General features: G+C 42.8%; 3 protein-coding genes across 14 annotated transcripts; 2 read left to right on the top strand and 1 right to left on the bottom strand.

The window, feature by feature from the left end:
* Nucleotides 1-2: 2 nt before the first annotated feature.
* On the top strand, nt 3-7,388 carry il17d (interleukin 17d). The gene is made up of 2 exons (XM_077617870.1): nt 3-356; nt 6,892-7,388. The coding sequence occupies exons 1-2, from the start codon at nt 7-9 to the stop codon at nt 7,205-7,207; spliced, it is 666 nt and encodes a 221-aa protein (XP_077473996.1). The 5' UTR covers nt 3-6; the 3' UTR covers nt 7,208-7,388.
* On the bottom strand, nt 6,802-16,119 carry eef1akmt1 (EEF1A lysine methyltransferase 1). Of its 10 annotated transcripts, none has more exons than XR_013304728.1 (11): nt 16,037-16,119; nt 15,790-15,976; nt 15,611-15,693; nt 15,158-15,438; nt 14,774-14,913; nt 9,135-9,215; nt 8,947-9,035; nt 7,720-7,789; nt 7,510-7,541; nt 7,327-7,411; nt 6,802-7,242 (listed from the first exon to the last, which is right to left on the bottom strand). XR_013304728.1 is itself a non-coding variant. In XM_077617871.1 (5 exons), exons 2-5 carry the CDS (start codon nt 15,940-15,942, stop codon nt 14,780-14,782), a joined length of 651 nt encoding a protein of 216 aa, XP_077473997.1. In that variant the 5' UTR covers nt 15,943-15,976; nt 16,037-16,119; the 3' UTR covers nt 14,479-14,779. The 10 variants fall into 10 exon arrangements, 1 of the variants encoding a protein (XP_077473997.1); XR_013304729.1 differs by having other exon boundaries at nt 7,327-7,375; XR_013304733.1 differs by having other exon boundaries at nt 7,720-7,786.
* Nucleotides 8,285-13,571, top strand: LOC144087405 (intraflagellar transport protein 88 homolog). 3 transcript variants are annotated; one of them, XM_077617866.1, is made up of 24 exons: nt 8,285-8,411; nt 8,499-8,570; nt 8,697-8,756; nt 8,843-8,896; nt 9,011-9,077; nt 9,169-9,238; nt 9,618-9,708; nt 9,795-9,899; nt 9,981-10,083; nt 10,157-10,503; nt 10,572-10,642; nt 10,708-10,794; nt 10,864-10,963; nt 11,043-11,129; nt 11,210-11,396; nt 11,461-11,569; nt 11,849-11,999; nt 12,110-12,225; nt 12,534-12,586; nt 12,657-12,722; nt 12,785-12,891; nt 12,963-13,029; nt 13,097-13,189; nt 13,271-13,571. In XM_077617866.1, the coding sequence occupies exons 1-24, from the start codon at nt 8,331-8,333 to the stop codon at nt 13,390-13,392; spliced, it is 2,466 nt and encodes an 821-aa protein (XP_077473992.1). In that variant the 5' UTR covers nt 8,285-8,330; the 3' UTR covers nt 13,393-13,571. The 3 variants fall into 3 exon arrangements, with proteins under 3 accessions (XP_077473992.1, XP_077473991.1, XP_077473993.1); XM_077617865.1 differs by having other exon boundaries at nt 13,094-13,189; XM_077617867.1 differs by lacking the exons at nt 8,285-8,411; nt 8,499-8,570; nt 8,697-8,756; nt 8,843-8,896; nt 9,011-9,077 and having other exon boundaries at nt 9,230-9,248; nt 13,094-13,189.
* Nucleotides 16,120-16,556: the final 437 nt, after the last annotated feature.

Below are 16,556 nucleotides of genomic sequence, written 5' to 3'. Positions count from 1 at the left end.
CTCGCCATGCCCCGCGGGTCAGGGATCGGGATCGGGCTCCGCCTCCGCGTCCCACTCCTGGCGGCGGCCGCGCTCCTGGTTCTCGCCGCCGGCGTCGGCGCGGCCGCGGGTGGCCGCGTGAAGAAGAAGGCTTCCCGAGCCCGCTCGTGTCTGGACCTTCCCGAGGAGATACTGGAGCAGATGTTCGGTCGCCTTTCGGTCGGCGTGCTGAGCGCTTTCCACCACGCCCTGCAGCTGGAGCCCCGCGAGAGGGTCAACTTGAGCTGCCCCAGCGCCGCCGCCCTGCGCCCGTCTTCGGGCGACAGCAAGAGCAAACTCCCGGTCAACCTGCTCAGCGTCTCCCCCTGGGCTTACAGGTAAAACAAACAAACAAACAAACAAACACACAATACAAATGCAGAGTCCTATTGTAAATAACCTGCAAGAACATGGAACTACAATACATCATGTTAGATTTTTTATTTTATTGGATAAAGTATCAGCAGGACAAAAATGACCACTTGGCCGATAAATGAGTCGTTTGGTTAACATCGACGGAAGTCGATGTCATGAAATATCGATATTGATGTTTTTTCAAAGGGGAGAATTATTTCTATATATCTTTAAAAATACACTAAATTCTAATAACGACGTAAAACTTTTTTAATACATTATCATGAAAATCGACTGTATCATTTTGGTGACCACTGGTGGTTAGATACTACTTAAAATTCATTGTCATTGACGGCGCTAGACGTCTAATTCATTTGAATTGACAGGGTTGAGTGCAAATGGAGCAAAATATTCTCCATCTTTGGTACTCGTTGACAGCTTTATACATAATAATAAATAAAATGAATAGATGACTGCACACCTGTTATTGCTCGTCTAGAACAACATGACAATTTTACAAATGCTCTAAGTCTTATTTTAAGATTGTCTTTCTTAAAAAAATGACCATGTATATAGTAAGGCCTATTTTCTTTAAAAAAAAATTAAAAGATCATGTATAGTATGGCCTTTTTTTCTTTTAAAAAAAGGCCATATATAGTAAGGCTTTTTTTTTCTTAAAAAATGACCGTTTATAGTAAGGTTTTTTTTCTTTAAAAAGTGACCATGTATATTAAAGCTTTTTTTTCTTAAAAAATGACCATTTAGTGTAAGGCTTTTTTTTCTTTAAAAAGTGACCATGTATAGCAAAGCTTTTTTTTCCTTAAAAATGACCATCTAAAGTATGGCTTTAAAAAAATGACCATGTATAGTAAGGTTTTTTTCTTTTATAAAAATGACCATGTATAGTGAGCCTTTTTTCTTTCTTTAAAAAGACGATGTATAGTAAGGCTTTTTTTAAATGACCATGTAAAGTATGGCTTTAAAAAAAGACCATGTATATTAAGGGTTTTTCTTTAAAAAATAACCATGTATAGTAAGGCTTTTTTTCTTAAAATAAGACCCTGTATAGAATGGCATTTTTCGTTAAAAAAATAATCAGGCATGGTGAGGCTTTTTTTTTCTGAAAAAATGACAATGTATAGTCAGGCTTTCTTTAAAAAAAAAAAAAAGACCATGCATAACGTTTTATTCTTTAAAAATTAGGACAAAATTTATTTTGTTAAGAAAAACACAGTAAGGCTTTTTTCTTAAAATAAAAAAGTCGGTGTAGTCAGGCTTTTAATAGTTTTTTTTAAATGACAATGTATAGTATAGATTTTGTCTTTAAAAAATGACCATGTATAGTATGTTCTTTATGAACCAAAAATAAGACCATTTAAAGTATGGCTTTTTTATCTTAAAAAATGCCCATGTAGAGTGGGACTTTTTTTTCTTTGAAAAAAAATTAGCTTGTTTAGCATGGCTTTTTTATTTAAAAAAAGAGCATCTATAGTAAGGCTTTTTTAAATTCAAAATGACCAAGTAGAGTGTGGCTTTTTTTAAAGAAAAGAAAGCCATACTATGCATGGTAATTTTTTAAATAAATTGTTTTTTTGTGGGTGTATGTCTGTCTGTCTGTATGTATGTGAGTATGTATGTATGTGTGTATGTTTGTCTGTGTGTATGTGTGTACGTGTGTGCGTGTGCGCACGTGTATGTATGTATACGCGTACACATACGTGTACACGTGTACATATATATATATATATATATATATATATATATATATATACGTATACACGTATACAAGTACGCATACGGATGTACACATGTACACATGTTTACGTATACGTATGCATGTCAACATGCGTGTATGTATACACACGTATACATGCGTGTATGTATACACACGTATACATGCGTGTATGTATACACGTATACATGCGTGTATGTATACACACGTATACATGCGTGTATATATACACGTATACATGCGTGTATGTATACACGCACGTATACATGCGTGTTTGTATACATGCATGTATACATGCGTGTTTGTATATACACACATGTATACATGCGTGTATGTATACACACACATGTATACATGCGTGTATGTATACACACATACATGTATACATGCGTGTATGTATACACACATACATGTATACATGCGTGTATGTATACACACATACATGTATACATGCGTGTATGTATACACACATACATGTATACATGCGTGTTTATATACACACACATGTATACATGCGTGATTATATACACACACATGTATACATGCGTGATTATATACACACACATGTATACATGCGTGATTATATACAAACATGTATACATGCGTGTTTATACACACACGTATACATGCGTGTTTATACCCACACGTATACATGCGTGTTTATACCCACACATTTATACACGTATACATGTGTGCATATATACACGTATACATGCGTGTTTATATACACGTATACATGCGTGTTTATATGCACTTATACATGCGTGTATATATACACACGTATACATGCGTGTTTATATACACACGTATGCATGCATGTTTATATACACATGTATGCATGCATGTTTATATACACACACATGTATACATGTGTTTATATACACACACATGTATACATGCGTGTTTATATACACACATGTATACATGCGTGTTTATATACACACACATGTATACATGCGTGTTTATATACACACACATGTATACATGCGTGTTTATATACACACACATGTATACATGCGTGTTTATATACACACACATGTATACATGCGTGTTTATATACACACACATGTATACATGCGTGTGTATACACACACATGTATACATGCGTGTGTGTATACACACATGTATACATGCGTGTGTATACACACACACACATGTATACATGCGTGTGTGTATACACACACACATGTATACATGCGTGTGTGTATACACACACACATGTATACATGCGTGTGTGTATACACACATGTATACATGTGTGTGTGTATACACACATGTATACATGCGTGTGTGTATACACACACATGTATACATGCGTGTGTGTATACATGCGTGTGTGTATACATGCGTGTGTGTATACACACACATGTATACATGCGTGTGTGTATACACACACATGTATACATGCGTGTGTGTATACATGCGTGTGTGTATACACACACATGTATACATGCGTGTGTGTATACACACACATGTATACATGCGTGTGTGTATACATGCGTGTGTGTATACACACACATGTATACATGCGTGTGTGTATACATGCGTGTGTGTATACACACATGTATACATGCGTGTGTGTATACACACACATGTATACATGCGTGTGTGTATACACACACATGTATACATGCGTGTGTGTATACACACACATGTATACATGCGTGTGTGTATACACACACATGTATACATGCGTGTGTGTATACACACACATGTATACATGCGTGTGTGTATACACACACATGTATACATGCGTGTGTGTATACACACACATGTATACATGCGTGTGTGTATACACACACATGTATACATGCGTGTGTGTATACACACACATGTATACATGCGTGTGTATGTATACATGCGTGTGTGTATACACGCATGTATACATGCGTGTGTATACACGCATGTATACATGCGTGTGTATACACGCATGTATACATGCGTGTGTATACACGCATGTATACATGCGTGTGTATACACGCATGTATACATGCGTGTGTATACACGCATGTATACATGCGTGTGTATACACGCATGTATACATGCGTGTGTATACACGCATGTATACATGCGTGTGTATACACGCATGTATACATGCGTGTGTATACACGCATGTATACATGCGTGTGTGTATATACACACACATGTATACATGCGTGTGTGTATATACACACACATGTATACATGTGTGTGTGTATACACACGCATGCATACATGCGTGTGTATACACACGCATGCATACATGCGTGTGTGTATACACACGCATGCATACATGCGTGTGTGTATACACACGCATGCATACATGCGTGTGTGTATACACACGCATGCATACATGCGTGTGTGTATACACACGCATGCATACATGCGTGTGTGTATACACACGCATGCATACATGCGTGTGTGTATACACACGCATGCATACATGCGTGTGTGTATACACACGCGTATGCATGCGCGTGTATACACACGCGTGTGCATGCGCGTGTATACACACGCGTGTGCATGCGCGTGTATACACACGCGTGTGCATGCGCGTGTGTATACACACGCGCGTGCATGCGCGTGTGTATACACACGCGTGTGCATGCGTGTGTGTGTATACACGCATGCATACATGCGTGTGTGTATACACACGCATGCATACATGCGTGTGTGTATACACACGCGTATACATGCGCGTGTGTATACACACGCGTGTGCATGCGCGTGTGCATGCGCGTGTGCATGCGCGTGTGTATACACACGCGTGTGCATGCGCGTGTGTATACACACGCGTGTGCATGCGCGTGTGCATGCGCGTGTGTATACACACGCGTGTGCATGCGCGTGTGTATACACACGCGTGTGCATGCGCGTGTGCATGCGCGTGTATACACACGCGTGTGCATGCGCGTGTGTATACACACGCGTGTGCATGCGCGTGTGTATACACACGCGTGTGCATGCGCGTGTGTATACACACGCGTGTGCATGCGCGTGTGTATACACACGCGTGTGCATGCGCGTGTGTATACACACGCGTGTGCATGCGCGTGTGTATACACACGCGTGTGCATGCGCGTGTGTATACACACGCGTGTGCATGCGCGTGTGTATACACACGCGTGTGCATGCGCGTGTGTATACTCACGCGTGTGCATGCGCGTGTGTATACTCACGCGTGTGCATGCGCGTGTGCATGCGCGTGTGTATACACACGCGTGTGCATGCGCGTGTGTATACTCACGCGTGTGCATGCGCGTGTGCATGCGCGTGTATACACACGCGTGTGCATGCGCGTGTGTATACACACGCGTGTGCATGCGCGTGTGTATACACACGCGTGTGCATGCGCGTGTGTATACTCACGCGTGTGCATGCGCGTGTGTATACTCACGCGTGTGCATGCGCGTGTGTATACTCACGCGTGTGCATGCGCGTGTGCATGCACACGCGTGTGCATGCGTGTGTATACACACGCGTGTGCATGCGTGTGTATACACACGCGTGTGCATGCGTGTGTATACACACGCGTGTGCATGCGTGTGTATACACACGCGTGTGCATGCATGTGTATACACACACGTGTGTATACACGTGTACACGCGTGTGTACACACGCACGTGTGTGTACACACGCACGTGTGTGTACACACGCACGTGTGTGTACACACGCACGTGTGTGTACACACGCACGTGTGTGTACACACGCACGTGTACGCACGTGTGTGTACACACGCACGTGTGTGTACACGCATGCACACACGTGTGTGTACACACGCACGCACACGCGTGTGTATACGCTTGTGTATACACACGCACGTATGCGTGTGTATACACACGCATGTATACATGCATGCATACATGTGTGTGTATACACACGCATGTATACATGCATGCATACATGTGTGTGTATACACACGCATGTATGTATACATGCATGCATACACACGCATGCATGCATACATGTGTGTGTATACACGCATGTATGCATGCATGCATACATGTGTGTGTATACACACGCATGTATACATGCATGCATACATGTGTGTGTATACACACGCATGTATACATGCATGCATACATGTGTGTGTATACACACGCATGTATACATGCATGCATACTTGTGTGTGTATACACACGCATGTATGTATACATGCATGCATACATGTGTGTGTATACACACGCATGTATGCATGCATACATGTGTGTATACACATGCATGTATGCATGCATACATGTGTGTATACACATGCATGTATACATGCATGCATACATGTGTGTGTATACACATGCATGTATACATGCATGCATACATGTGTGTGTATACACATGCATGTATACATGCATGCATACATGTGTGTATACACACGCATGCATGCATACATGTGTGTGTATACACACGCATGTATACATGCATGCATACATGTGTGTGTATACACACGCATGTATACATGCATGCATACATGTGTGTGTATACACATGCATGTATGTGTGTATACACACGCATGTATACATGCGTATATACACACATGTATTAAAGGTGAAACACCCACGTAGATGTGTATACATGCATGTATACATATATACATGCGTGTATATACACACATGTATGCATGTATACATGCGTGTATATACACATGTATGCATGTATACATGCGTGTATACACGTCTACGTGGGTGTTTCACCTTCAAAAAGAACAGTAGTCCATGTTTCGTACCAAGGTTTTTATTTATTAACTTGTTTTGAGGATGAAGTCCACTTCGTTACTGTGTAGTCATGTTTCTCACATGGTCTTTTTTTCCCAGGATCTCGTATGACCCAAGCAGATATCCCCGTCATATCCCAGAGGCATACTGCCTGTGCCGCGGCTGCCTGACCGGACCACTGCGGCAGGAGAGTCGGAATTACCGCAGTACCCCAGTGTACGCTCCCTCCGTGGTTCTCAGGCACTCAGGTGCCTGTGTCGGGGGCCGCCGCTCTTACTCAGAGGTCTACGTCTCGGTGGCGGTGGGATGCACCTGTGTCCCCCTGATGGACAAGGACCGGGCGCTGCAGAACACCACTCGCACACTGGACTCTTGGAGGACGGCTAAAACCAAAGCGGCAGGGTTCTGGGGGTGAAGTCGTTTATGAACAGGAAGTGACACGTTCCGGCGCTGAAATGAACAGGAAGGCATCGTTAAATAACCCGTACGAGAATGGATGCATTCTTGCATCATATTTCCAGAAATTATATTTACCTGGACAGCTGCTCACAAATGGAATTTCTAGTCAGATGTTTTGTATTACCTTTACAAAGAAGTTACATTCATGAAGAAATCATTTCTATTAACACAGGAATGATCATGTTTCAATGTTATTTCTGTATGTATAAGAAATGCCGTTGTCTAAAGAGATTTGCTTAAAAATTATAATGAACTTACTTTGTAAGACTTGTTCATCCATTGTTTTGGAACTGGGGGGGGGGGTCATAAATCGATATGTTTTAATAAAATGTTTTCACCTCATACTTGGACATCACTTATATTCCATTGACTCCAATAGAATTGACACACTTGGATGTCTGAGTGGATCAAATCCATTGCAGCGACTCTATGGGGTTTGGAGAAATGTGTCAAATTATTGAAGATTACCTTAGATTTTGATGGGACTACGTGAGCTGAGGACAGTAGGCTCTGAAGACAAGAGTTTCAGGTTAACCTGCTGGAAGAGAAAAAGATGCTCATTCATGGAATAGACATTAAGCAATTTTTCTGAAAAGCCTTATTATGCAATGCCATTTTTTAAAAATTAAACACTCTATACATCTCTACCTTTTTTGTAAAAAAAAGGAAAAAATAGCCTTACTGTACAATTAAAAGCAATATTATACATGACCTATGTTTTTTTAAACAAATAAATCGCCTTACTATGCTGTCTTTCCCCCCATTGTTTCTCAAGAAAAAAGCCTTACTATACATGGCATTGTTTTAATCATTATACAGTTTAAAAAAATAAATGCCTTACAACACAGGGTTAAACAATTCCATTTTGAGCTCAGTTTTTTTCCTGGGCATGAATTGTGAAAGCTTGGCAATCATTCAAGTCGCATGGCATAAATTTAACGCTGACTGGTCGTATCGATTCGTGTGACATCAACGCGTAGCGCAAACAAATGACATCATAAAGAGGGTTTGTGAACACAATCCTCCATTACGTACCTACCTTCATGTTGAAGCAAACAACTCAACAGTAGACGCTAAAAATGACCAACCGGAATTTGAACGTCAAGGAGGACGACCTCTATTCGGGCTATAATGATTATAATCCACTTTTTGATTTCAAGGTGAGCATCGTATCAATGTGGTTTTTCCTCCTTTTAGGACCAGATTGTGAAAAATGTACTTGATAAGTCGAATTTTCATTCTTACAGGAGTTGGAAAATGACGCCAATTTCCAAGAAGCAATCAAGAGCAGTCATGGAAAACGAGTGCTTTTACAACCAGTCTGTATTATTGTTATCGTCCCATTTATCTTATTCGCTGTTGTTGACAACGACACGCGCCTAATTTATTTGAATTGGGAAAGGCTGGCAGTGGGTACCTAACCAATCCCTTTTGATTTCCCACAGATTGGCGCACATTTGACTGATTTTACTCCAGGGGGGCGACCTTTAACTTGTTCCTCTGGAGTAAGTCCAAAGTTTGATTTTCACGCATTTACGCTAGCTCATGTTAGCATCTAAAACAACAACCCAATGCTCATTTCCCTTTTCAGTCTCGTACTCCCATGCCGTCATCAGTAAGTCGACCAGTGACGGCAACGGTGCAGGTAACCATGCCATCACAAATAAAAACAACACAAAAAAAGTTGGTACTTACACAGGAGCCCTGGGGTACCCCACGGGCAAAGACCAATCAGATTCTTTCCACAATATGGCTCTAGCAAAGTGGAGCAGCTCGTCCAATGTCTGCAATCAGCGCCGCGGGTTATTCTTCCTCGCCCACCCGATGTGAGACCAACACCCGTGACGTGAATTATTTCATGAAAAATATGAATAAGTACATACCGCTCTGATGAAAACAGCTATTGTGCCATTTTAGGCCCAGGGTTCGATTCTTTGGGCCAATCCAGAGGTCTCGCACCCCCCCTGGAAGAAAAGAAAGAAGACACGTGAGTGAATGTAATGAAAAGTTTACATTTTTCAAACATATTGACCACTTGCCCTATAAAGCCTTTTAAAAAGGCCTACTTAAAAATGTATATTTTCTGGAAGAATGCCATCATTTAAACTGGAGAGGTTAATAAACATGAAAAATTGAATGTATTATGTAGTTTTAAACCAAGTCATTGGCTGCTACCGAGTGCGGTCAGCGTCCAATCCATTTGAACTGGGATGGTTGGCAGCAAATTTACCCAGTTCAAATGAATTGGGCGTTTCCTCATTTAAAGAGCGCTAATTTACAGAACAGTGGACCAACCTCGAGCCTTACAACGCTAGAGGTCGCCATGACAATAACAACAACAACGTGTGGTTGTGTTGCCAAATTAGTCCCGAGGAAAAGATCAAGCTGTTAGAGAAGAAAGTGAATGACTTAATCACAGAGAGCTGCATGGCGCAAAGCACGGGCAACTCACAACTGGTCAGACTCCGTTCTCCTTTCTTCAAAAGAAACGCTATTGGTGCAAGTCGGAAAAGTGCCTCTCTCTCTTATACGTATGTCGGCAGGCGCTGGAGAAGGCAAAAGAGGCCGAGAAGAAGGAAAGAGCGCTGGTAAGGCAGCAGGAGCAATCCGAAGACCCAGACCAGATCAACTTGGATCTCACCTACGCTGTGAGCGTGGCGACGATCTACGAGCCATTTTTTCTTTTTCTTTTTTGCCTGTATTTGTACAAGTTTGGTCTTGGTCGTCAGGTTCTACTCAATCTGGCTAACCAGTGTGAAAACAATGAGATGTACCCAGAGGCCTTGAACCACTACCTCGTCATCATCAAGAACAAGATGTTCACCACCGCGGGTGCTTGGCTAATTCCACCTAGTTGGATCGAACTGACTTCAGGGGCTGAATTTTCCAAAACTCTACTTCTCAGGACGCCTGAAGGTGAACATGGCTAACATCTGGGTCAAGCAGAAGAACTACACCAAGGCTGTCAAGTTCTACCGCATGGCGCTGGACCACATCTCGGACGACTACAAGGAGATGCGGATCAAGATCATGCAGAACATCGGCACCGTCTTCATGCTGCTGGGCCAGTACTCGGAAGCCGTGTCGTCCTTCGAGCACATCATGCGCAACAGCGCCAACGTCAGGTCCGGCTACAACCTGGTGCTGTGCTACTACGCCATCCGCGACGCCGAAGGCATGAAGAATGCCTTCCACGAGCTACTCGCCGTACCCCTGGACGTTCAGCACGAAGACAAGTACATGGCCGCCAACGTGAGCCCGCCGCCGAGCGTCCGAAATATCAAAACGCGCGCCGACTTGGTCGCCGTGATGCGTTTCAGGACGACATCAGATCTAACATATTGATGGAAGTGATCAAAAACGACAAGCTGTACCAAATGGAGAGAGAACTGTAAGGAAATAACAACTCTCGTGGTTACTAGAACAGAAAACTAACACGTTCACTTTTTGGCGCAGGAAAGCCCGTGCCGAGAAGTATGTGATGACCGCCGCCAAGCTCATCGCTCCGGTCATAGAGTCGTCTTTCTCCGCTGGATTTGACTGGTTCGTCTAACTACTCTTATTATTCGCATCTTCCGTCTATTAGCATTTTCTACTGTATTTGTACAAAAGGTGCGTAGACTTGGTGAAGAACTCTCCATATGCCGAGCTGGCCAATGACCTCCAGCTGAAAAAGGCTATGACCTTCTTCAGACAAATGCACTTTGACCAGGTCACAAACTCCTCAACTCATGATAGCCATAGACTAGCCTAGCCTGATAGCCCAGATTGACATCAAGATTTTGTTAAAGGCCATGAAAATCCTGAAAGAAGTGGCCAAGCAGGACAGCAAAGTCAAAAGCGCTGCTGCCAACAACCTCTCCAGCCTCTTCATCCTGGTAGAGCTCGACTCCAACCAGACGCAACCGAGCGTTCCAACAGTAGCTTTTGCTAACCTCCACCACCACTGCAATTCCAGGAGAAGGACTACGAGCAGGCAGAACGTTACGCCGATCTGGCGGTGAATGCGGACCGCTACAACCCGGGAGCCTTCGTGTGCAAAGGGAACACCGAATTCGTCAAGCAGGACTACGCCAAAGCGGCCGAGTTCTTCAAAGAAGCTCTGAGGAACGACTCCTCCTGTACTGAAGCCCTCAGGAACCTGGGTAACCTTCGTAAAGAAACTACGTCGACATTCAAACCAGTCCTGAAAAGTTTACTTCCGCTAAGGTCTGACGTATAAGAAGCTAAGCCGTCTAGAGGACGCGCTGGACTGCTTCTTGAAGCTCCAAGCCATTCTCAGGGACAGCGCCGAGGTCATGTACCAACTAGCTGACATGTATCCTTTTTCAAAGTTGCAGATGGTGTCAAGAGAGAGCATTTCAAAATCTTCTAGTGACAACAGAATAGAAAACCTACACGTAATATGCTAGCAAGCTATGACAAAACAGTTAGAGGGAAAAACTTTAGAGATTTGCCGACGGACAGAACAGAATAGAAACCTTTCGCGTAGCATGAATGCTATGAGAGGACTGGTTGGCTCTGATTTTACTATTACGCCTAATCTGACTTTTCATGATGGATTTGGGTAAAGAAATAACACCTTTAACGATGTTAGCTATGAGCAACTGGAGGACCCCCACCAGGCGGTAGAGTGGTTGATGCAGGTCATCAGCGTGGTCCCCAACGACCCCAAAGCTTTGGCCAAACTGGGGGACCTGCATGACTTGGAGGGGGACAAATCGCAAGCCTTGCATTACTACTGCGAGGTAACAGTGCTAAAAATTCAAATTGTGGCAGCCCGCTACGTTCGGAATCGTTCATTGTGCCCCACTCCCGAATCACTAGACGGCGCGTTGATGACGTGACTTCCTTTCAGTCGTTTAGGCTTTTCCCTTGCAACATGGAGGTGATCGAGTGGTTAGCGGCCTACTACGTGCAGACGCAGCTCTACGAGAAGGCCATTCACTATTTCAACAGAGCCATACTCGTGCAGTGAGTCAAGGGGACATTTTGCATAAAAATAATGTCATTACATTTACCAGATCTCAACCTAATAGAGCATTTTTGAGATTTTGTAATGAGATATTCGCATCAATGATGCGCAGTGGACAAATCTGCAGCCACTGAGTGATGCTGATATGTCATTATGGAGCAAACTTATGAGGATTCTCTAACTTCTCTCAATAAGATGTAGAAATTATGAAACAAATTAAATTAAATCAGCACTGTAGGCAAAAATACCAACCCAAAGAGTGAGTACCCATGTATAACCCATCAATGAAGCTGTTTTTTGTGTTTAGACCCAATGAGGTGCGTTGGCAGTTGATGGTAGCCAGGTGTTACAGAAGAAGCGGTCAGAAAAGACACTAATATATAATTTAAAAAAATGTATATGCTCTTGATATGAAACTTCCCTATTGCAGGAAATGGACAAAAAGCTCTGGAAACCTACAGAGAAATCCACCGCAAATTTCCCGAGGACGCGCAATGTAAGTCATCTCCACCGTGTTTCACAACGGGGCCGCCTGATCCAATGTCGATCTGTGCGGAGGTCTTCGCTTCCTGGTGCGGCTGTGCCAGGACATGGGCCTGAAGGAAGTCCACGACTACGCCAACAAGCTCAAGAAGGTCGAGAAGATGAAGGAGCTCAGGGAGCAGGTAGGGAAAACTGATTTTGTAATCCAAATATAACGTGACGGGAACATTTGAATTTTCTGTTCCCCCTCCAGAGAGCAAAAGCAGAACGAGAAGGAGGCACAAGAAATAAGAGGAACGAGGCTTCTGACGTCAACGCTGGTCAGTGATCCCGAGGGATCATTCAAATCCTCCGTTGCCACCAAATGGGTTTATCTCATTTCAGAAGGTGTTCCCAAGGGCGAGCGTTCGACGGCACCGGCAATGTCGCTCCCCACCTCCAACGAGCCATATGAGAAGAGTAGTAACCCTGACGAATTGGGTGAATGGATGGCTGCTATTCTTCCCTACCAAACTGATCTGTGCCTATCCTAAGCGCGGCAAACTTTTTGTATTTTGGTAGACGCATCCTACGTGGACCCGCTTGGCCCTTTGGCCGACCAGCCGCGGATAGGCTCCAAGAAGCGCGTGGACGATGACGTATTCGCCGGAGAAGACCTTGGCGATGAGCTGCTGCCCGAGTAGAAACCAACAACCACGAGTGGGATGTGGCATACAATCAATTACATATGCAGTTGCGTGGAGAGGACCAAAGATGGCAATAGTTTGTCAGAGCCACTTTAGCCTATCAAATTGGAATGGTATGCAAATCCAATGTTCCGAGTTCCATTCTGAATAAAATATTCAACGGTGGCACTTCCACATCATTGCAGTGGAGTTATTTTTTGACAATTTGTATAGTAGTCCAACTTGTTGGGAACCCTATTTGTAAATGACCACAATTCAGACCTGCCAGAAAATAACAATCTTCCGTAGTTCACGACGCAAGTCTTCACCAATCTACTAAATAAGTATAAAAGTATAAAAACCAGGAAAATGACAGAAATTCTATCCAAAAAAGCAAGTTTTTTTTCCAGAAATTTACATGAAAAAAGTTACAAAATTGAAAGTTTCATTTTTGGCTGATCATTTTAACTTACCTTGATAATTTATTTCGAAACGCACCCTTAAATCTGTTGAATTTAACAATTTCTCGTGTATAAGCCGCCCCTGATTCACAAATTTCCCCTCCATATTCATGGTTTTAAGAGAGTACAAATGTGTTACTTTGAAGGGAAAATCTTAAGAAAAATCCTCGCACGTGGCATTTCTGAGATACTGTATGAACCAAAAGCACATGATTAGGGTCAATATCATAAGGAAGTTATTATTCCTGTCTTTGTAAATGTAAAATATGAAATTATTCAATTTGGCTCATATGCGAGTAAATACGGTAAATATTGAAGAAAAAAAACTATTTGAAAATGAGATATTAAGCTTAATTAATATTAAACTTAATTAATATTTAGCGATAGGGTCACAAAATCGGAAAATGCGCTTACCCAGTAGAAAATAGGATTTTTGACGCTTGAGAGTTCTATTTTTTTTTTTTATATTAAATTATCGCTTACTCGGTTGAATAGTAAAATTAATTATCATAGCTAACTCGGACACTGCTTTGCCTCATTGGCTGCCACTGACAAAGACGCCACATGGCTTGTTGTTTACTCCTCTTTTAATAAGGAAATTGCATTTCTAACAAGACTTGGGAAATAATGTATCCCTGCAGATAGGCCGTTTTTGCTTATTCTATGTTCCCAGCTTCCCCCTATTGAAATACTCCTAATTGACAACTTCAAGTATTCCTTTTCCCTCGTTATGTCATATTAGGGCACGGCTCACTCTATCCACTAGATGGCATTCTTTCCAACAACAACAAAAATCAGATATAAATCGTTAGTTATTTTTTTCAGGAAACCAAAAAACTGAACCATTTGTTAAGATTTTGATATTTCTAACAACTTTAAAATTTTGTAAAAAAAAAAAAAAAAGACTTCTCATCCCACAGTCCAGTCCCCTTTTTTACCACATTTCAGCCGGAGAGAAGAGGTGACGGGTAGTTGACGAAACATCGGAAGTCGTTGGACAAATTGCGCCGGTGCTGCGGCAGGAAGTGACACACGTTGACATTCAGGAGTTGTTTGGCCACGTTTTCCATGACGCCACCTATAAACAAGAAAAATGTTATCATGCCGTATTTTGAATGACAATTAACCCTTTGGCTGCCAGCGACAACGATAGGCATCCAATTCATTTAAACTAGGAGGACTGGCTGTGAATGCTCATTTTTCAATCATTAACGGCAGCGGACGTCCAATCTGTTCGCCTCTGCCGGTCAAAATGTCTGTCCGTCTAGCACCGTCAGTGGCAGCCAATGAGTTAGACGTTCTCGGCGAGTATTTTCTCTGACCTGTGCACAGCAGAACTTTTCCTTTGGTCAGATACTTGACCGTGCGAGCCACTTTACTGAGGCACTCCTCAGAGAGGTAAGGCGGGTCGACCAACACCACGTCAAAGCTACGTGGCGCCACCCCGCGTTCCGCCGGTCCCAGCGGCTCATTGTAGTCGTAGAAGATGAATTCGTCGCCGTACACGGCAAAGCGCCGGTCGTACTCGAAAACAGTTACTGATGCGTTGTCCCCGAGCTGCTTTAGCTTCTGGTAAACGCTAGGGGCGCTAACGCATGCGATTCTGCGAAATGTAAGAAGAATTGAACGCTTTCATTGTCAATATACAATTCAAATGAGATCTGGAGCTTCACAACAAACAAGTACAGCAGTTATGTGTGTTTAAGTTAAAAAACTGAACTTGAGTGGTGCACATGTTGATCTTTAGAGTTTTTGATTGGAAGTTCGTAGCTTACCTTCCTTCTACTCCAGCTTGTTCGAGAAGTTCCTCTGCCAATCGCGTTGCAGTCTCATCTGTGTACCAGAATTGACTCATACCCTAAACAAACGACAAACAAAAGTAATAAATACAGGGTCCATGAATAAAAAGTATACGTCAGAACAAAGCGAGGGCAGAATTCAGATGCTCGCTCACCCAGTCCTCCTCCACGGCTCCCACGGCGAATTGGTCGGCGGGCGTGGAGACGTCGCAAGTGTTCTTCTTGCCTTGGCTCTCTTCGTAAAACTCGTGCAAAGCCGCCAGGGTGTGAGCAGACAACGTCGGCACGTCGTCGTCGCTGTCGCTCATGTTGACCAGCGGAGAACAATGCACGATCGATTTGCTGTTCGTAAAAATGACAACTTGTGGGACATGTTGCGTTTCGATATTTAATTGAACTCACCTGGCAGGTTTCTGTTACCACGTTATGGCCAAGCGTGGGGAGTCGCGGTGTGATGACGTGTTTCCGACAAGAGCCGATGTGGCGTTCACAAAATGGGAAAGCGCATACGCCGTTAGAGTCCGGAAAGTCGTTACTTAAGAGATAACATTTATACATTCTCTCGCCTAAATATTTTTTTATAATTGATATTTTTTATGGGGGAGGGGGTTATTTTATCTTTCTTTTTTAAAGATTTTTTTCATGCATACAATTCCTAATTTTACATACTTATCAAATTTCCATTTTCTATTCGCATTTTATTCACATCATGCATATTTTCTTATGCATTTAAATTTATGGAACATGTAATAGATTTTGACGTAATTAATTTTACATTACAATGAGACGAACAGTTTAGGCTCAAAGTCAACTACCATTATAAATTGAAAGATTTTTTGGGTGGCCCTGTGAAGTGAGTGGTTGGCGTGTCGGCCGCATAGTTCTGGGGTCCTGGGTTCGAATCCAGGTCAGGTCCATCTGT

This window comes from Stigmatopora argus, chromosome 13 (genome assembly GCF_051989625.1).
Source record: "Stigmatopora argus isolate UIUO_Sarg chromosome 13, RoL_Sarg_1.0, whole genome shotgun sequence".
In the NCBI taxonomy this organism is placed as follows: Eukaryota; Metazoa; Chordata; class Actinopteri; order Syngnathiformes; family Syngnathidae; genus Stigmatopora; species Stigmatopora argus.
Note: the sequence above shows the minus strand (reverse complement) of the source record. Positions and strands in the feature narration are given on the sequence as shown.

Coding starts and splice junctions, on each gene's coding strand:
- il17d (XM_077617870.1), top strand. CDS start 7: ATGCCCCGCGGGTCAGGGATCGGGATCGGGCTCCGCCTCCGCGTCCCA. Junction 357..6,891: donor GTCTCCCCCTGGGCTTACAG/GTAAAACAAACA, acceptor TTTTTTTCCCAG/GATCTCGTATGACCCAAGCA.
- LOC144087405 (XM_077617865.1), top strand. CDS start 8,331: ATGACCAACCGGAATTTGAACGTCAAGGAGGACGACCTCTATTCGGGC. Junction 10,643..10,707: donor TACCAAATGGAGAGAGAACT/GTAAGGAAATAA, acceptor TTTTTGGCGCAG/GAAAGCCCGTGCCGAGAAGT. Junction 11,397..11,460: donor TGAAGCCCTCAGGAACCTGG/GTAACCTTCGTA, acceptor ACTTCCGCTAAG/GTCTGACGTATAAGAAGCTA.
- eef1akmt1 (XM_077617871.1), bottom strand. CDS start 15,942: ATGAGCGACAGCGACGACGACGTGCCGACGTTGTCTGCTCACACCCTG. Junction 15,694..15,789: donor GAGCCGTGGAGGAGGACTGG/GTGAGCGAGCAT, acceptor TCGTTTGTTTAG/GGTATGAGTCAATTCTGGTA. Junction 14,914..15,157: donor AAAAGTTCTGCTGTGCACAG/GTCAGAGAAAAT, acceptor TCTTGTTTATAG/GTGGCGTCATGGAAAACGTG.